The sequence below is a fragment of the Zonotrichia leucophrys genome, chromosome 4, assembly GCF_028769735.1.
Source record: "Zonotrichia leucophrys gambelii isolate GWCS_2022_RI chromosome 4, RI_Zleu_2.0, whole genome shotgun sequence".
Classification (NCBI taxonomy): Eukaryota; Metazoa; Chordata; class Aves; order Passeriformes; family Passerellidae; genus Zonotrichia; species Zonotrichia leucophrys.
In genome coordinates this window covers 54,076,473-54,097,969 of record NC_088173.1, presented here as the reverse complement: position 1 = coordinate 54,097,969, position 21,497 = coordinate 54,076,473, and the positions used below count along the sequence as shown (strand labels likewise).

The window sequence follows — 21,497 nt, the reverse complement described above, 5'->3', positions numbered from 1 at the left end:
TGCCATTTTTCTTACTCTGAAAAGCTTAAAAGCTGTACTCAATTAAGATAATCTAAATAATGATGACCACATCAGAAATAATTTTGTATCTGAACTGGATGTAGCTTTACCTCAACAGAAACAAAGACAATTCAGTACCTTTTTCAGAAGCTGTATCTACGTTACTGCCTACTAGGCAAAGTTAAGTGATCCTAGAAATGCACTTCTCTCTTGATACTTTGCACTGGGGACACACAGAATTTTTCTTACAAATTAGTCTTTTGAGAGTTCATGAAAGGCTCCATTTACTATTGGGATTCTCTGCAGTTCAGAGAAGATGACAACTTACATTTACAAATACTATTTACCTATCATCATCACTTATTTACTAATTTCACCCCTAGACTGACACTAAAACCATTTCTTTGTGATTTTAATAAAAGAATCCCTACTGCATTTTTCCTAACACTCAGCCAAAAACACACACCAAGGACTTTCCCAGAGGGACCTGGACAAGCTCAAGAAGTGGGGCCAAGAGAATCTCTTGAGGTTTTACAGTAGCAAGGGCAAGGTGCTGCACCTGGGTCAGGGCAAGCCCTGGTACCAGCTCAGGCTGGAGGATGGAGGGATCAAGAGCAGCCCTGTGAGAAGGACTTGGGGATGCTGCTGGATGAGAGGCTGGATGCACTCACAGCCCAGACACCAACTGTGCCCTGGCTACACCCAAAGCAGTGTGGGCAGCAGGCCGAGGGAGGGGATCCTGACCCTCTACTCCACTTTGGTCAGACTCCACCTGGAGTGCTGTGTCCAGTTCTGGAGATGATCTGAATTGCTTATGCTTTCTGCTTACTTAATTAAAAGAATCTTTCCAATAATAAGGGGCTATTTTTCATTATTTCAAGAATTCCTATAAGTACCCTTAATACACATCTATACAGCACTTTGTTGTGATCCCATCAGCAGCACTTTATGGAGCTTTATGTTGGAGTTTGTGCCTATCCTAAGCCTCAGTATATGATCTATGACCTGGTGCCCTTCATACACACCTTTGCTGACACAGAAATAACAAGCATTAGGAATAAAATCTATATAAGAACCACAGCGCCTGCTGCTAATCTATTAATTACATCTTAACAAAAGTTATTACTGAACTACACCAGTGTAAATGATCCTCAAGTTGCCAAGTGATATGGTATCTGTAGTTTCATAGCCAGTTTTAAAATAATTTATTTTTCATAAGCTGAAAAAATCTCAAACTCAGAAAATTAAAAGGCAAAGTCGATGGAACCTGCCATTTTGCGGAGCTTTGAGAATCAGATCACTTCAAAACAACCTGAAATAGACTGTGAATTGTCGCTAAATGGGTCACAATCAATTTCCCTCTACTACAGTAATTTTTCTCATGAAAAACTTCTCCATTGCTTCAGATAAGAGTAACATAAATGGAAAAGTCTTGGGAAAGACAAGGGTCTACAAGGCTTAAGGACTACAAGTCAGATATGAAAATCTTTGGGTTTGCCACTGCCAACTCTTAGTAGAAGACTCTTTTACTAGACAGTATTCTGTTCTGAAAAAGTGGAGTCTAGCAAGGGAATCCCATCAACCCAGAATCTAATCAGCTCATTGAAAAAGCTTTTTTCCCCCCCCTCAGTTTTTAACATAGGAGTGTTTTAATGAGAAAGGCAAAGCAATCTTTTCTCAAGAGTTAGAATCAGAGAGCTCTCAAAACCATGAGATCAGTGTACATGGTACCTCTGCAATCCTCTAACTTACAGACCTGATTTCAGCTTTGCAGGCATCTTCATTCTCCTTTACCAGAGAGAGAGAGAGAGAGACACAGTGCATGTGGGAGAGGGAGGGACTCTAGGAAGTAAATAACAAAAGAAGAACACAAATTTGAGGAGAAGCTATTCAAACATTGCTAGTAGCAACTCAGCTGGAATATGACTCCATGGTATAATATTCACTTTTTAAATACCTGACAGAGACTGACACACTCTTCTTGACAGAATAGGAAGTGCTAACATGGCTTAGACATTGCTCTCCAAAGAGAATAAGGTCTGCCATCTCCCAAACAGTGCAGTGGGTGGGGGTGGCAGCAGTTTCTCACACAGTGCAGACACACTTCTGAGAGCACAGAAATGCATCCTTTGCACAGAGCTTGTGCACAGTCATCCTCACTCGGGCATTTTTACACAAACAGCCCTATCTCACTCAAGGGTGTAAATTTCCTCCAAAGATAACAAGACAATACTGCAGATCTGCTTCAGTTTAGCTTTCACATACTTAGCACTGAGGCAGGGACAGGGATTTCGTAAGGCTGGCTATTTCTCCCAGGCTAGGCTGCTCCCAGAGCTCTGTATTTGCCCTATACATGCACTACATTCAAATGAACAGCGGGCTGCCACAAACTTGGTCTCCATCAATGTACTATGTTATTTTGGGTTTTTCCATTTTTTCCTGTTGTTTACTTCTTAAGTAAATTCATTTTCCCAAGATATGGTGCCTAACAAACTGACTATCCAAGATATGCCTCAAATACCAGAATACATTAGACTGCAAGAAGGCCCTATGGTGTTTTGCTAATTAGCTTAACCCTTTTGGGAGACAGAAGAAGGAATTTTTTATTAAAACAGGATAACCCTGGACTATATTGATCTGACTGAGAAATGAGTATTTTAGTCAAGATGAGTCTCAAGATGAGCACATGCTGGAAACAGCAATGTTGTTTCCATAGCAATGCCATGACAGCCTCTAGAGTGAAATAGTGCTACCAGGAAATGAAGGGATTTCAAGTGCTATGAGCTACATAGTTCTGTGAGCAATCCAAATACATTCTCATAAAGAATATTTAGTGCAGCTAGATAGTCCAAAGATTGCTGCTAATGGCAAGTAAGCCTTATCAGTATGCTCCTGGCAGTCCTTTTTTCTCATTCATTTCACCCAAGATGATTATCTAAAGACTTAAGCTATGAGCAACACTGCTAAACCATTTCTGAGCAACAGACCAAACATTAACAAATACAGCAACCCTTACCTTATTTCTTTTCCAGTGCAGAATATCACCCATAATTAAGGTCACTGACTCACTCTCCATAACACAACAAAACATACAAAACCTTTTACTGAAGAAAATCCTAGTATGTGCAATTATTTACCAGGCTGACCTTCTTCCTTCCTTTTCTCTCACCTTCTCCTCTCCCTTGCCTCCTCCTGCCCAAACAATACTGAGCAGATCTGTTTGCAAGTGGGAAGCAATATACAGAAGTCTTGCATACTCCTCATTAAATTTACATAGGCACAGCATAAACTCACTTTGTCTGCTTTTCACCCCAGTTAGTGCTTACACTAATACAAAAGCAAACCAGAAAAGTACCAGTTGTATTTTATCTGTCTAAGGCTTTACCTAAGGTAAATATTCTGGTCAAATTCTGCAAAGCTGATTTAAAATATTTTCCCAGAGACTACAGAAAGATAATTACTTTAAGATCTCCATTGTTCTGTATTTTCAAAGAAAGGAAAAATCATCAGTGATTTGTAAAACTGTTAAAACGATGCTTATAACCAAGCTGTTGTTAAATTAAATTCCACAGGGCAAAGTATTTTACTTGCAAAATACCTAAACACACTGTTGCTGATTCTGTCTTTCTCCAGCATTTCTCCTGCAGCTTGTAAAGATGTTCAGACATGAAGTGAATGTCCAGAAACTCTCCCACTGTATTTCTTGCTTGTGTCATTGTCACAACCAGCCTCTTGGGTAAACAGACTGGAGGTCATTATATGTAGCAGGGCTGCCTCTGAGGGAAAATTGAAAGACAAATACTCATCCCTGCCAGATCCCTTATTAACAAAATCCACTTCAAACCAAAATGTTTTCTATTTATTGTTTTAAACATGCATTTCAAGGAATCAAGCATTGAATGTAAAACAGCAAGATGCTTCATTTCACATTTGCATTCAGTAAAAAGATGTGAAAGAAGCATTTTTAAAGCAGCCTCAGCCTCCTCCTGCCTATCCCTGTAAATGTGTTACAGAAGGTACCAAGCCCAGCAACATTCATTTATAATTTAAACTGTTTGTTTGGCAGAATTTTTCCACCTTAATATGTCTAGTCTTACTTGTAACTGGCACACCCACTGATTTTACCAGAAACTCATCCACTTCCAGGAGATTTTTATATAAGTTGTTTTTCTGTAGGACAGAAATTCAGTTTCAGGGACAGATCTTATCCAAGGGAAAAACACATCCCTGCAATTTTACAAGATGTGCAGGGTTCTGTATGGACAAAAAGATCCCTGTCAGGAGACTGATGCAAGTTTAACTTACTCATCCCCTTCTTTCAGTTATCATGGCCTCCCAGTTAATTCTCCAATATGAGCAATATTCTGTAACCATCTCATCTTTTCTTGGAATACCCATGTCAAAAATTCTGTTTATCAAAGAATTAGGTAAAAGTAATCTGCCTGATGACCTGGTTTTGACAACTGAATACAGACAGGTGCAGCTTATACTGTCTGTACTCAGTCAAAACCAGTCAAAACTCAGTCAAACCCAACAGCAGTGGGTACAGGCTCTGTAACTCAGCCTACTCTCCTGAATTCATACAGGTATCCAGCCACAAAAGCCAACCTGCTGCCACCATGGGCAGCTTAGCAGGAACATTTTGCCCCTAGAATTGATTATCCCATTACCTTGTGTTATCTCCTGCCACTGCTTGAACTCTCTCATCACAGTCCTCACAGGTTTTCATTTAAGTGCAAAAGAAGCAGCAGTATCTGTATCCCAATCCAAGACAGAAATCCAAGTATCCCAAAGCCACTGTCTCAGACACAGGAAAATTGTCCTATCCTAAAACTCTAAAACACACTCTTAACTTCCCTCTCATGGTCATTCTTAGAACATACTCAGAAAATGAGTGTGCCATTATAAACTTTATCATGTTTTAAGACCTAAATCAATGAATCAATCAGAAATCTTCAAAGACATTTTATCACTAAATACTCAACCACAGGAGTGGGCTAATGCTTGAAACAAAGTCCACACAGCTATTTATTTACTGCTATTTCTTTCTTAGTGTGGCTTTAATGACACTAAAAATTCATGTTGTCCTCATGAACTATAATAACAACTATTTATTTGGTTTTCAGAACTTTTCAGGAACATTTGTCTTGGCAATCCATAGATTATTAAATAGCTTTAATACAACAAAAGGACTTGCCAAAGGCAAAGCCTTATCTTGCATAAGCACTCTGGAATGTGATCTGGTGGTCACACAAAGGCATACAGGGGTTACTGTGCTTGGTCTGACCACTGCCTTGGAAGAGGAGGACACAGAGCAGAGTGACACGGAAAAGTGTCCAGGACAGAGAGAAGTCTGGAGGGTGAAGCTGCTGGGAGGAGGGCACTGTCAGAGCCACACTGCTATTCTAAATAGCTGTGCTGGCAAATAATCAAATTAAATCGTTATGATCTGTTTTACTAAAGAATGGAAGTACAGTTGCTTGGATATTAAGGCAGACATAGCTGGGTTTTGAAGTACCACATATAAATTGTTCCTAAATATACAGTCATATTAAAGAGAGAACCTATTAAGGTTGCTTAATCTACACAGGTGAAGGACAGAAAAACAGTATGAGTCTGGAAACAAATTGAGGAGATATTCAGATATGCAATCCCCAGGGTAAGGGCACCTGTCACTTGACCCTACAAAGGTAATTCTTTAAGGATGTTAAGTGTTGCTTGATTTAAAGATCATTGTTTCCTGTGACATCAGCAAAGTATGGGTTAAATTTCAAAGATGACCTGGCCCACAAAGAAAGAAATACAATCACCAGAGACAGGGAGAACACCCCATCACATTGGTGCCTCCTCTGAGGAAATCTACCCCAACAGGACAACTTCACTTTGACATCTAATAGTCCCTCACATAAACCCACAGAGACATACTCTTCTAGCTCCTTTTTGATATGCTCAAAAAGAAATCACCAAAGGAATACAATATTCTGACCTGGCCCCATAACCTATTTCTCTTCTTACCAGTCTATTTATGTTCTGCAAAACACAGAGAATCACTTTTCTTGGCTACATTCTCTTTTGCTCCCCCTCCAAGCCACCCAGCTTTAGTGCAAGGGGCAGCCTCACAGATGGCCAGAATAACTCCACAACGGAGCTTTCAGGATAACACCAGCACTCAAAACATCAATGCCTGCATTAATCACAGACACAACTCACACAAAGCAGCTGAGCCTCACCCCCAAACTGTGCATCTTGGGCATTAGGGCTCTGGGAAGCAGGAAGATGGAGAATGAGGGGCAGGGACAGGATAAGGACTGACCTTGCAGCAAAGCAAGGTGCAGTATCTCAGCATTAAATGTCTTCAGGATATGACAGTACAGAGTATTACAGTCAGGCGGATAGTTACCATTCTATCTCTTATTTAAATGTCTTTGAACAACACCATTAATTTTTATATCTGTCTCTTATTTAAATGTCTTTGAACAACACCATTAATTTTTATATGAAATTCCCTGATTTTTTCAATCTCTTAGCTGTCTCTTACAATATCTCAGCATTTGCTGTTACAAGTACTGCAGGGATTCTGGTAAGTAAAGGTATATTTTAAAACTCGCATAAAAATATTTTAAAATAGTCCTCTTAAGCCCACTAATAAAATGAACACTGAGCAAGGAATCAGAATGAAGGATACTGAAGCTCCTGTCTGTGATGGCTAAATGCCAGAGGTTAATCCTGAGATCATCCGCTGACATGTACGTCTCACAGTCACTGTTGACAGATATTGAGTTGACATGATAGGTGTGACCATTAGCAAAGATTCTCCTGGGAGTGACTTCTACCATCAAATCCATGGGTTTCAACACAGGCACCTGCCAAAAAAACACAAAACACAAACCAGAAAGAGAGTAAGACTTGAAATACTGTTTTGCTGGGATGATGAGAATTCCAATAGAAAGAAAGTATTCAAAGACTGTGATATTATAAAACTTCTTGACAGTGTACACAGCTGAACTTCCCCATGGATTAACTGCTGGGCAAGGCCTTCCCTACCAAGGAAGAAGAGAGAGACCAGAGGCAGAGTGATGGAAAGCCTGGACTCTGGGAAGGGAGGGATTGTCAGCTGCCACAGAACAGCTCAGTCCCACTGTAGGAGCTACTGTCCCACATCTGCAGAGGCTCTGCCAGGCAGTGAAACACTTATATTTTCCTTTTGCTAAAAGGTTTGCCCTTAGTTGTGAATCACTTAATTCTATTTGTTTTGCTACTTGATGTTTCTCTTTCCAAAAACTCACATGGTGAAAAGGCTGTAATCTCAGAGAAACATAATAAATAAAGGCTTGCAAAACAAAGCCAACATGACATACTGTACATACACATGTACCCTTGAAAAGCCAATATCATAGATCATCACTTGTCAATGTGCCCTTGTTACTTCTCTGTGTGTCACTTCAAAGTCATGCCTCAACAAGTAGACACTCAATTTTTTCCTTATCAATAAAGCATTGATCACTGTAAAGCTGTGGTCCATGACTGGGACTATTCCATGTTTTTGAACATGCATCAGAAACAATCATACATCAACCCACAAGGCAATCTAAAAGAGGAACACAGAGTTTGAGTTTGAAACATTTGAGTTTCACTTTCTACTAAAGGAACAGAACAAAACTTAACCTTTGAATTACAGAATCCCAGAATATGTCAAGTTGGAATGGACTCACATGGATCACAGAGTTCAGCTCCCTGAACAGCAACATCCCCAAGAACCACACCATGTGCCTGAGAGCAGAGTCCAAATGTTTCTTAAACTCTGCCAGGCTGGGTGCTGTGATCCCTTCCCTGGGGAGCTGTTCCAGTGCTCAACCACCCTCTGGGTGAAGAACCTTTTTCTAATATCCAACCTAAACCTCCCCTGACACAACTTCAGGCAATTCCCTGGGGTCCTGTCACTGTCACCCCAGAGAAGAGATCAGAGCCTGCCCTTCCTCTTCCCCTCAAGAGGATGCTGAGTTCTCAGGGAATTCTCTTACTATAAGCAATCTGGAATAGTTTTGTTTGCCTAATCATACAGAATAGATAAATATTCCATTAATGTAGTCATATTTTACATTTTGGAAGCTTTTTTTCCCAACAGACTTGTTGGGTTGTTTTGTTTTCAATAATGAAGACATTCTAGTGTTTATACAACACAGACTTCCAGTTCTAACCTTTAGCCACTTCCTTTGACAAAACATCTGGAGTGAATTCAGCCAAAAAAGTCTGAGAGCAAAAATCTACATTAACATGTGGATAATGGGTCTCCTCTCCAAGAAACAAGTGACAGGAGAAAAGGAAATGGCTTTAAGTTGCACTGGGAAGGTTATTATATTATAATTGGATTATATTGATTATTGTATTATAATTGGATATTAGGAAAGATTTGTTCACTGAAATTTCTGTCAAGCACTGGAAGGGGCTGCCCAGGGAAGTGGTTGAGTCAGCACACCTGGAGATATTTAAAAGATATGTAGAAGTGACACCTGGGGACATGGTTTGTTGAGTCTGGCAGTGCTGGGTTCATGGTTGGACTTGATCTCAACAGTCTTTTCCAAATTGAATAATTCTATGATAACATATGCTTATATGAGTTTCATTACTGCATCTTATCAGCAATGCAGAATCTTAGGTTTACCAAAGCACAGACTACTGCAAATCCCACTCTTAAAATAATTATTTTATAAAACCAAAAAAAAAAAAAAAAAGATGAAACTGAAATTTGGTGTACGGTCTTTAACTCAATTGCTCTGAATGTGGCATAAACCCTGTTCAAAATTAATTACAAATAAAATGCTTCCAGCACAAGCGGTTAAAGAACCTTTTATGAAAGCACATTAAGTCACAATAAGAGAATTTTATCAGGAAAAACAAACCAACATGAACTCTCAAAAATACTTATTTTGTCAGTATACCTTAAAGGATTTGTGACTTGCAAATATGCGGTATATTCAATACATTGAGCAGTCAGCTAAAGCTTCAGTCAGAATTATCATATAAATACTTAGCATTAGGTACATATTTAAATCTTTTACTGACTTAGCACTGCCTTTTTCATTCAGAAACAACTGAATTTTGGACATGGACAAAATCTTACCTGCAGTGATGTTACTGTAGAAAGATCTTTAAGCTTTCCTTCTTCATCTTTTAAGTTGTACCCCTCCGGTCTCTTATCTCTTTCAGTAATTTTCCACAATTTGATTGTTTTATCTTTAAAAGAAAAGACAAGCAACTGTCAGCACAGGAATTCTGAATGCAGTCACTTACCTTTCACAATATATTCCTTAAAGAAGATTTTACACCTTGGTTTAGACAAGTCCTGTGTTGAAATAGTCTGGGTCACTTCATTCTGCACATCCAGAAAATGCTGCCCACAGACAAAATACTCATAAAGGACATCCCAGATCTTCACTCTGAGCCAGGGGTTCCTGGCAGCTGACACACTGTGTGGAGCATGTAGAACACCTGCTGCTCATGAATCCAACCTGGCAGACTGCAGGTAGGACAAACCCAAACTACTCAATGCTCACTGCTGAAGCTCAGTTTATCAATGTGACTTGGCAAGGAAGTAATACCAATATTAAAACCAGTTTGGCATTAATGCCAGTTTGTTAGGTTACTTATAAACAGCACAAGAACAGCAGGGAGTACAAAGCCACACCAATGACCCCTTCCTGGCCCACTGTGGGGATGGGCAGTGGTGCACTGGTGTAGCATCAGGAGCTCCTGCAAATGAAAGGCTGTGTAAAAAATGAGGCATTTCTCCCTCCTAATGGAAAGCAGGTGAGAAATAACAGAGGAAAAATAAAAAAACCCAACCAAACTGAGAGAAATGTGTTGCAATGGCAAGAGAGAGAAGTAATGAGAAACTTGTATTAATACTAGACTCTTCCTTTCTCATGATAGGTGAAGCACATGATGAGACAGTAATGATGACTCTCAGTTAGCAAAGAGCCTCTGAGACCAACAAACATTTTTTAAACATTTCAAATTTCATTTGTCTTTGGGGTTTTTTTGTACAAGCTGAAGCTCCAGATTTCCTAATGCTGATTGTCCAATCCCACTGTGGTTGTGCTCCTAACCTGCCAATCCTAAAGCTTCTTGGACTCAAAAATCAATGCCAACTCTTCTGCAAAATATCTATCCATGAGATTCTAATGGTTGCTTCACTCATCTGCTTGTGCAGCAGCCAAAGTCTTTCTAAAGCTTCTGCCCTTCAGCTGCCAGCACAGATTTATTAACCTCAGTTCCTGCATTGTTTCTGATTTCATCCCACTTTCTTCATTTACCTTTCTTTCCCCAAGCACACAGCAGAGCATAATTTCCCCAGTGTGGCTGAGCCAAATACTACTTTCAAATGCTTGTACAAACCACTTTAAAGACAGGATATATGAAAAACATGAATTGATTTACATTTCTGTAGCAACTTTTAACTTTGAACTTTCTTTCTTTCAAAATCAATCCCTCCATTACTCATTTTTTGCTATTATGTATCTCTTAATGATATTGATATGCTAATATGCAAGCAAAAAAAAATCACAATACAATTACAGTCAGTCTACAGAACAAGAGGTTAGTTCAAACTGCAACTAAAAAGCTCCTTTTAAATATTCAATAAATATCATTTGTGTTGTATATCATGTTAATTAATTATTAAAAATATACATAGGTCATGTCATGCCCTTGGATATTTTATTACATGTAAATAGTGCATTCCTGTTATCTAGTAAAAAAAATTATAAGTACAGCAATTGTAAAATGAATTATAATAAAAAACAAAAACAATTTTCCATTGTTAGATTTGATTCCTATTAATAAATCTACCTCTTTCCTGAGTGAAAACTGTTTTATTAGCAGGTAAGGTTATCATGTATTGGGTTCCTTCTCCTTTATTTACCTCTGGAATTTAAATACTCCTTAGAAGTTTTAAGTATGCTTATATTTTGCAAAATATAGAAAAAACAGAAACATCTCTGTAAGGTTAAGCATTCAGTCTCAAGGTTGTTGTGAAGTTAAAATTAATTAATTTCTGGTAAGCAGCCTCAAATCCTCAGATGAAATAATCTGTGTAAATTCTGATCCACCTTATGTAGCTCACACTGAAAGTGGCCAAATATATTCTGGTACAGAAGATACCAATGAATCATAATAAGTTGTTACTATTATACTACAAAATCAGTTCATTTTACAGTGAAAACTACAAATTTGCTAACTGCAAGCACTGTAAATCCACAGTGGGATTTGAAAGCCTTGGTGATTCCCTTCTGTCTCCATTAATTAAGATGCCACAATCAAAGCTTAGCTGATAACGTGAACTGGAAAGGAACCAAGACTGACTCTGAGGGAGGGGACCTGTGCAGAAACTTCAGACAAAAGTCCTCCTCAGAATGAGAGAAACAGATTTGGGCAGGTGCAGACCTGCCAAGTCTCATTTACTGAGGGTCAGATTTAGACTGACTCTCCCCTCATGCTCCTTCCAGCACATTCAGTGGGCACTGTCTGCCTGAGCACGTGGAAAGGATGCTGTTTCACAACTCCCATTTTTCTGCAAAAACCATGATCCTAAATTATCAGAGAACAAAATATCAAAAATTGCATTAAAATATCAAAAATTGCATTAAAATAGCAGGCTTGGAATTTAGCAAGCAAAAAACAGTACTCAAGATATTTCTACAATCTGTCCAATATGAGCATGTGTGACAGGTAGTGCCTTCAAGTTAGGAAACATATTATTATCCCTTTTTATAGGCATGGAATTGATATATATTGTCAAAGGCTTCTCCCAGCTAATCTGTGAGACAGTGAATAATTCAACGTGGGCTGTCTGTACCCTGAAGCTAAAACCATCTTTAAGAATATGCCAGGAGGTGAATCTTGAGACTTCAACCCTGCTGTGCCAGAAAGCTTGGAATCCTCCCTGGCACATGCAAATGTTTTGCAATTCAAAGCCAAAATCCAAGGCTTGTAGCAGTGGAACCATTTCTGTTCTCCTCACCATGAAGGGTTCTGCTGAGATGCTCCAAATTAAGAGGGAGAAGCAGAAGCCAAAGTATTTTTCCAGGTCCTAGGCTTGCTCATTGTTGGTGAAAACTGGATTAACCACAGCAGCACTAGGACTGGTTATTTCTTCCTTACTCCCCTCTCATGACAGTACAAACCAGAAAACTCATGTAGTAATCTGTCATCTATAACTGCAAAAGCTGTTATGAGGATAACATGAGTTAGTTAACATCAGTTAATATGAGGATTCTGCTGTATTCCTCTGTGCTTCTAAAAACAAGCTTTAAAATAAAAAGGGAAAGGTTCACTTTCAGTAATCTGCTTTTGTATCACACACTCAGAAGAAGCTGTTCTTAGTTATCTGAAGGGGTGAGGGATATTTTAACCAAGGGGGAAGAGTAAAAATAAACTTCATAACGTGACTAATCATTGAATTCGCTTAAATCACCTCTCTGTAACAGGTGTATTTCATTGTGAATAAGTAACAGTGACCCCAAAAAATCAAAAGCAACTTCAGGTAAAACAAACTAAAAAATCCTAAAAAATTATCATCTACCTTGAATTAATGTAAACATTATTTAATGCTATATATTTTAATGCAAAGCAATCCTTTATATTGTGCCAGTTCCCAAAGATGAGATTGCCCTATTTCTCATCAGCAACTCCCAATTACACTCAAACTTCTAGAACAAAAAAATTTTCTTTTCTGATTACCATTAGATCTAAAATTTAAAACCATTTTTGTGGTATTTTGTGTCATGCATCATCTGCAATAATGAAGTTTGTGGGTGTCTAAATGCTTCCTAAATGACACCTATTCATGTTAGGTTACATTCAGTTTTTTCCCCTTACTTCATATCTGATTATTCCCTCTTGGTAATAATACTGCCTTTTTTCATCAATAGGCTTTACACATGTCAGAAATATGAGTCAATGCCCTAGTATTTTTCCTTCTGTCTTCCTAAGATTTGTGTACCTTTTTAAAATTGAAATAAACTATTCTGATGATAATGAATAAAAAGAAAAATAAATTAATCTCTCTCACCAACCTTCATCTACGCATCTGCAAATAATAAAAATTATGAGAAATACAGCAGAAAAAATTCTAAATTTCCCATGAAGCACAAGCTGCTGAGTAAAGCGATGCCTTTGTCACATGATCTATTTCAGCACAGCATTGCATAATAATAGAAAAATGGACAGCTCTTTAAATGTCTATGAATATTCAACTGGAAAAACCTCATGATTCTGTGAATAAAATAGACAAACAACAGATATCAGAGGCAGTATGACAGTCTTGGTAAACTCTGAAAGAGGAAATTACTAAAAGAGTAGATTAAAATGAGCAAATATATACATCAGCACTAAAACACACAGAGCAAATACTGCTATGTCCTGCATACTCTCATCAATCTCACCATTTGTTGATAGAAGTGAGTGAGCTGCATTTTGCTGTGGTAACCACTTGATCTTGTTTATTTTTTCTTCTATCTCCAAACTCTTCAAATAATCAAATTCCGGTTCATGGCTCTGGAAAGTGCTGTAAACATTGTACTCCCCCTGATTGTAAGGCTCATTTTTACTCTGTGGGGAATAAGAACAACAGAAACATTGTTTATGACAGCAATATATCTTCATCTCTTAGGACAGGTGCATAAACAACCTTATAAATATAACAAATATTGGAAATTTATTTTAATTTCTCATTTAAAACATGATATTGACAGATTTGTTTCAGCAAGAATGAAATTTCCTGTGAGTATTGAAACACTTAACATTAGAATTTTTGATGAAATATCAGCTATTCAGGAAAGAATTTTACACAAAATACTGCAGATGAATGGAATTTACAAGTGGAACATGTAAGTGAAGGTATTGTTTCAAATAGAATAGGGTTCCATCATCAGGAAAAAGCTATTAAAACAAGGCAAAAGTAAAACAAAAATATTCTTCTTTTTTCTTATATCAGAATTTTGTAGCTTTGAAGCATTTTTGTTTGGGACAGCAAACTTACGAGTTAAAAATCCTTACCCTATCTCACTTCCTCTCTGAACAGGTGACACTGTTTTAATAAATCTTGAGATTATAAACAAGTAAATTCAGTTAAATAAAGTGTTAAAAAAGTAAGGTTTAGGTTTTAGACTGGTTAAAAATTTAAGCCAGGCTTTTCAGACTATTGAGGATGACATTGGAAACCCACATACCTCAGGCTCCCTTTGGAATATAACCACTCGGCCCCCCTTGTCACCAGTTGCCAGCAGTTCTCCAGTGTGGTTGAACTCAACTGTAGAAATAATATCAGCTGGAGGAAGAAAGAGAAAAAAAGGCAGATTTTAGACTGTTGCTACAACACAAAGTCACTAGAAATATCAGGCACTGCACAAAAAATGCAACAAATGAGGGATTTGAAGGAATATTGATGAATTCACTAATGCAAACAGGCTGCATGCCATTACAATCGAATGAAACAAGTGCAAACATTAAAGAGGCAAATTTGTGTTTCCAGCACATCTGCAGTTTGGGGGAGGAGAAGCTCTCTGGAGAGGTTGTGCTCCCAGAAGAGCCATCTTGGGTGGCTATAAAGCTTTTTTTCAGTCCTGGCAAAGAACAGAATAGGCCTCCTGCTATATGCTCTATCAAGGACCAATATAACATCAGTTCTCTTGCATGTTTTATTTATTCTGTTAGCTTTCTGGTGATTTTAACATAACCCCCTAGCAACAGTTTTCTCATATATGTATTGGAGTCAAAAGTGCAAAAGCAAAGTACGTGCAGCCTGTCCTACCACTGAGGAGTGAAGGCAAAACCAGAACTGTTCACTGTGCAGGGCTGGTAAGAGCCATTCTAATCACTGTTTTCAAAACATCATTTCAGCACCGTAAAAATGTATCATCAGAAGACAAAAAGAATCTCAGTCTCACTTTTCCTGATTTTCAACAACTGCCTTCCGTAAGCAATTTCATCAGCTTAAACAAGAAACCTCATCAAAACCTGAGGCCAGTCTTGAGCACAAATTACTACACATGAGAATGAGAGGGAGAAGAGGCTGTAGCAGCTAAAGAACAGGTTCTTCTGTTTGAATGACAGTACATGCTAGAATCATAATCCACAGTTAATCCTACACTATTAGCATAATTTGAATTAAAATGCCTAGTGCAATAGTAAATTAAGAAACCATCATATATACAATCACAGGCAAATGCAGGGTATTACTCAGAGACTGCATGTATGAATCCTCTATAATGATCAGTATTCACTCATCAGAAACATGGGCCAGATTTTAGAAGTGTCAGTAGTCAGGAGCTCCCCTTTAGGCATAAAAAGCTGCAGCTCCCAAACACGTTCATCATCCATCCGTTTATGGGGAGAACAATGAAGTGACAGTGGGCTAAGCTCTTTTGAGAACCTAGCCCAAATGAGTTCACAGAAATTCAAAGGAATTGAAATAACAAGTGGATGTACCATTTACTTGATACATTTTATGAATTGAAAACATCTGTTCCTATTATTCTTTTAATAAACTAGCAGTTTAGTGTTACAAAGTGTCTGTTGCCAGTAGCTCTCATCAGCAACACAGCCATCCAAAAGCCAGATTCTTACTCAAACATTATAAACTATTTACCATCTAAAAAAGGAAAACTTTGCTCCAATCACAGTAAAGAAAGATATCTTTTCATTTTTTAAACAAATCTTCACCATCAAATTCTTCTAAATCAAACCAACATTCCTCCATCTTTTTTCCTCCACTACTCCAATATATAAAGGAGAAAAGGGAATCATAAATGGATGTGTAGACTTTGAGAAGAATGGCACATGAAAATTTAGAGTATTTTTTGTCTGAACCCAAAGCTTCTCAAACGTAATGGCATTTGATTTTTCTGTGGACTTCCACAGACTGCATATTTCATAGATAATAACTACAAAAGCCTGAGATTTACCAAAGTATGGGAAAAGGACAGAGACTCTGGTTGTGTTTCATGATGCTCTGGGGTTTGCAATGGGTTGAGTTTGATGTCAATAATAAAAAGGGTTGTTTTCTAAAACCTAAAATTCTAATCAATTTTTCTGGCATGTAAAGTTCATTCAGACTGCTTTCAATGGAAAAACACTTCTTGGCTATTTTCTCCTTACCCTGCAGAATTCATACCAATGTAATTGTGGTCACCTGCTTATAAAATGACAGCTGCATGATTTTATTCATTCAAAGCTGTATCTCACCCCAATCACACAGGCACAACTGCAGAAGCCTCATGCTGCTACTCCTTTTAAACTGTGCCTTATATTAAGTGTGCAATGGGCAAGAAGGACAAATGCAGAGGGAGAAATGCAGTGTAAAATATGTGTATATGTATGAGTCATGTACATAAGATTTTCTCAACAGGTCATAAAAGAATAAGATAAAGTAACTGCAAGAGGAATGAATTGCAATTGGACATATATGTGTGAATACATTTGCTATTGGCCTGGGATAATTCCACAACTTCATAAAATATTCTTCTCTACAGTGGCAGTGGTCATAAAATATATTGCACTTTACAGAGGGCATCTGTCACTACAGTAAAGTGACAGTAAAGTCACTACCCACAGCAGTATTTGCACATAATAACTGAACCAGGATTGTAATAAAGCAGCTCTGCATTTTCTTATTATATTGCATTTGTCATTAAAATATCATGCACAGTTAAATGATTACTGTTCAAAGAAAAGGACTGTGGGCAGTGTGCAATAATATTGTTCTGTGGCAAAATTCCCACCCCCTTCCAAGGTGTATCTTCCAGATACATCTCTCCTTTCTATTAGAAAAACTAATCCTGAGCTGGAAACTCCCTATCATTTTTAAATTAAGTTGTTCTGAAAAAGAGCAGATCCAATATTATGACCTTATAGGCTATGTAGCTTGTTGGTAAAAATTATCCTTGAATTGGAAAATCAGTTTTATTGATCCTGTAAATAACAGCTGAAAACAACAGCTATCTCTCCCCTGCACAGCCACCACCACCCCACCACCCCCCCAGACATATCCAGCATATCTGTTCAGCAGGTGAACATCAGTCATGCTGTTCTCTTACAAAGGGTTTGCCAGGCTGGCTCTTCCTAAAACAGAGGAGCTAAGGACAGAATCAATCAACAAAGCTCTTCCTACGCTTCTGCAGGACACTGCCCCAAGTATTTATGAATGCTGTAGCAACATCAGCCACTGCTGTCCCAATCCTGCAGATTCTCCCACTGCAGAGTGGCCCCCTGAGCTCACAGAGCAATTAATTCCCACATTTCAGCATCTTCAGGATATATAAATGCACCACAATAGAAAAGCTGATGAATTTGCATGTACAGTAAGCCCTTGGCAAGGGATGGCAGAGATGAAAGACTCCTTCCAGCCTTCTCCCACACTACACCTTCCATATCTCTGCTGGCAGCGCCAAGCTTTGCACTGACAATTAGGATTATCAGAGACAGAGATAATTTACCTATTAAGAATAATTATGGGTAACTTCAATGCCAAATGCTTACAATCAAACTGTAAATCCCATCTTTTATAGAACATAAATCTTCCTACTCCAATTTTAAATTTTCCATTTTGTCTAGGCAGAAATGTATAAAAACTTGGATTTAAAAGTCAAGATATTCAGTATTTCCCTCAATATACAGGTGCTGACAGAGAAAAGCAGACCCAAAACTTTCAAAAGATGAAAATACTCCAGGGGCATAAACACCTGATTAGCTGGTCCACATCCAGCCACAGCAAATTGTCCCAGTATGCAAAATGCATTACAGACTTGAATCCTGAAACTTATTTTACATATTCACAGAAAGATACCACATTACTCTACACAGAAAGACATCACACAGCTTAAACTGACAAAAAGCTTTTCCTGACCCAGCCTGTGAAGTATTTCATTTACTGACACCGAGTCACCCCTGCCCTTTCACACCTCACTAATTCCTCTGCAGATTCACAATTTACACTCCTTAAATGTTCTTAATGGCTATGCTGTTAATGGTACATCATTACACCTGGGCACATCAAGGTAAATCAAGCTGGTTGTACTGTTCTTTCCACTACTTCATGAGTATTGTTCCAACATGGATGCAGGCAAATGAACCCTCCAGCAGCCCTCCCTAGGCTGAGAGCAGGGATGAAACAAGGTTGGTACACATAACCCAAGCTAATTTTGGCCTTTATTTCACCATTACATACTTTTCTATGTTCACCTTCTAGCCTCTCACAGTTTTATTTAAAGGAATAAGCTATTAAAAAACCATACAGAACACCAACAGGTCCAAATACCTCTACAATAAATTAGAAAAGCCTTACCTATATATTCAATCTTTCTATCATTTTGGGGCACTCAAGTGTAACAGCATGCGATTTTCCACCTAATATGCACTCAGTGAAGCTAACCCTGAACATACTTACACATCCTCATACAGTCTTTTGGTCAGAAACTTCAAGTAATTCTAAGAACAGCTCAACTGTAATTTTCATGTGGTTTTTTTTACTAAAAATCTCTACTTTTCTGGAACCTTCAATCTAAAAACTGTGGTTTGTTTTGGTTTGGTTGTTTGGGGTTTTTTTGCTTCAGAAGATCAGCAAAGCGGAGAATTTTTAATTATTTCATCCAGCACACAAATGCAGCTTTTTGAACAGCACAGCAAGTTTTGAGGGCAATCATCATGCAACAGTACAGGGAAAAGAAGATCAGAGAATATAATCTTCAACTGAATTCTAGAGCGATCCAAATAGAGAATTAAAGGATTTGGAATGGGCCAGAACACTGGAATTAACTACAGTACTCTTCTCTAAGAAAAAAGCTGTGAAATCCTACCAGCCAGAACAGGTCAGAACTCGGCATTAGTATCACACCCAGCACAGTCAGCATGGCCAGCCTGAGCTGTCTGAATCAACATCTGGGTGAGGTTTTTGTTGTGTGTGCTCCCAGTGGCTAGCAGAAAATCTTGTACTCTACGTTATTTCAACCAAGTTCTGACCTGGCCTAACCTTGGTTTGTGAAATCCAATAAGATCACAGCACAATCTGGCATGGCTGCAAGCAATGTTCAGTCACACTGATACAGAAGTCCCTGAGGAGAATAATCTGGAAGAAACAACAAAGAAGCTTGCAACAAAGAGAAACATAAAACAAAAGGACAAATGGCAAATAAAAGAGGAGCAGTATTACAGTATCTCGAATGAAGGGACAGCCAATACAAAGAGCTGTGCTGTCAGAATTTAGTCTAGACTAAGAAAACAAAAAAAGGAGGGAAAAAAAAAGAAAAGAAAAAGCCTGCTACCTTTTTAAAAGCTGAAGTTTCAAAGGTTTCCTCAAACAGCTAGAAAATAAAGTATGCAAAACCTCAAATGTATGAAGGCCTTCTTTTCTGAAATAGCTGGCAGAGAGATCCTTGACAACTGAAACATTTCCTGCCTGAAGCAGCAGTCTCTGTAAAGGGCATTCACTTTGGGCCACAGTAGTATATTCACCATCTTGCATCCAGGGATTGTAGGACATTAGAAGCACCCTCAAAGTTCAAGCCAGCCCAATGCAAACTCCCACATCACACCATCCACCCTGGCTGGGTCAGATACTTAATACCTATAACCAACTCACCAGAAAGCCAACTCCACTCTTGGGCAGACGAGACACAGCATTACAGAACCACAACCATCAGGGCTGGAAGAGACCTTTAAGATCATCGAGTCTAACCATCAACCCAGCACCACCATTGTAACCCCTAAACCACATCACCCAGATGCAGGTTCCTTGTCCTACACACAAACTGCCTGATCACCTCTCCAAGGCACCAAATCAACACAGGTTATGTGCACAAGCTGGGTGGCCAGATGAGGAAAATAATAAAAAGGAGAGCACAAGGATGCATGAGATGGCAAGGACAGAGCATGCAAATGTTAAAAGAGCATGAGGATGGAAGCAAATGAGCACCCCCGAGAAACTACATGGACATATGAGAGCTTAAGAAAGCATGAAAAAGTACAAGGAAATGCTATAACAGAAAAGAAGTAGTTTAAAAAGAAGGATCTATTTGCTCCTTCACCCCTAGGATTATTTGTCATCCTGGCAAAACTTTAATTTTGCTTTTTTCCTCATTTATTATGGCTTTAAAGTGTGATGAGTTTGTGCTAAAATATGGCAAATGTTTGCACAATGTCAGATGTAGGGACAAGGAAAAACACAACAGGAAGCAGATTTTGGTCAAGGCAAACTTTGAACACAGATGCTGCTAACAGTGGAAAACCTTGAGGGATCACTGAAACAAGGTGATCAATTCAAATGAAATCCAGAGATGGGTGTCCACTACACTTCAGGTGGTTATTTTGTTAACTGCCACCTTGCCTGGCTTCTTTGCTAACACAGGCAAATATATCAAAGTCAAAAACCAAACAGCCCTATTTAATCTTGTCATGCAAGAGCAAGGTTTATCAGGCTAAATATCACATTTTTTTCCTGAGTACAATCCACACAGTAGAATGCTGACCAGGTCTTGAAAGGTTCCTTGAAAGAGGAGCACTTCAGCTAGGTATGATTGTAAATAAAAGTTAAAAAACCCCAAAGAATGGAAGCAACAAATTTTTCTTACTTCAAATCGTGGCAAGTACTGTGCTAATATTTCCCTTTTCTTCATCTTTAATCTCCAGCTTTTGGATTTTAGAAATCCTACACATACACGCCTTGGTGGCTTAGGTGACCATGAGAACCAGTATGAGACTGCTGAGTTTTTCACAAGTCCATGCATATCTATCCTCAGGGACCAAGGAAAACACCTTCCTATGCAGAACATCTGAACATATGTTCAGTGGTCACTCAAAGAGAAAATTCACTTAAGATAAAATCTAAAAAAACAAACCCAAAGTCTTTAGCCCTCTATGAGTACTTAGGACCACTGTGATTTATTCTTTCTAGCCTGGAGATTTAATGGAGTTGGGTTTTTCCTCCACTATTTTTGTATGTTTTATTTTAAGAGCCTAGAAAATTTTTTCAACAGCTTTTTAATCACATGTTAATTTCTAGCTGTATTTCTCAAATTGGAAAAATCAACTATTAGAGCACAGTCAATGTAGAAAAGAACTGCTTACAGGACAAATATGTAAAATAGATTATCTGGGTTCAGTGTTCTATGCTAAAACAACACTTTATACTGAACACAAGTCACTGAGATTCAGTGTTTCACAAACTGACCCTCCCACATATGTATTCCTCATTCAAAAGCTCAAAGCCCTGATTTCAGAGGTTCTGGCACCCATCTCCTGCCTGCAGAGTACAAGGCCTCCAGGAAAAGAGGCCCAAGAGACTTGACCTTCTGCCCACTGAGGTAAATGCAAAGTTTCCCACCACTTAAGTAGCAAATAAGGTCAAGGAACATTTGTCAGATGTAGTGTAGCTGACAATTAGGACACATTTCTCAAAAATTTGGCTACAGCTTTCATGCACTTCAGTGTCTTCATTTTCAAGGTGA

The 21,497-nt window shown here is 38.4% G+C and overlaps 1 protein-coding gene across 10 annotated transcripts in view; it reads right to left on the bottom strand.

Moving 5' to 3' along the window:
• The window catches only part of PPP2R2C (protein phosphatase 2 regulatory subunit Bgamma), a 189,129-nt gene that overhangs the window by 40,358 nt on the left and 127,274 nt on the right, over window positions 1-21,497 (bottom strand). For all 10 annotated transcript variants that reach the window (XM_064711746.1, XM_064711752.1, XM_064711749.1 and 7 more), the window contains 4 exons: window positions 14,229-14,326; window positions 13,443-13,608; window positions 9,122-9,234; window positions 6,686-6,863 (listed from right to left, as the gene is read on the bottom strand). In XM_064711746.1, coding sequence (XP_064567816.1) covers window positions 6,686-6,863; window positions 9,122-9,234; window positions 13,443-13,608; window positions 14,229-14,326 — 555 coding nt within the window. The remainder of the gene's footprint in view (window positions 1-6,685; window positions 6,864-9,121; window positions 9,235-13,442; window positions 13,609-14,228; window positions 14,327-21,497) is intronic.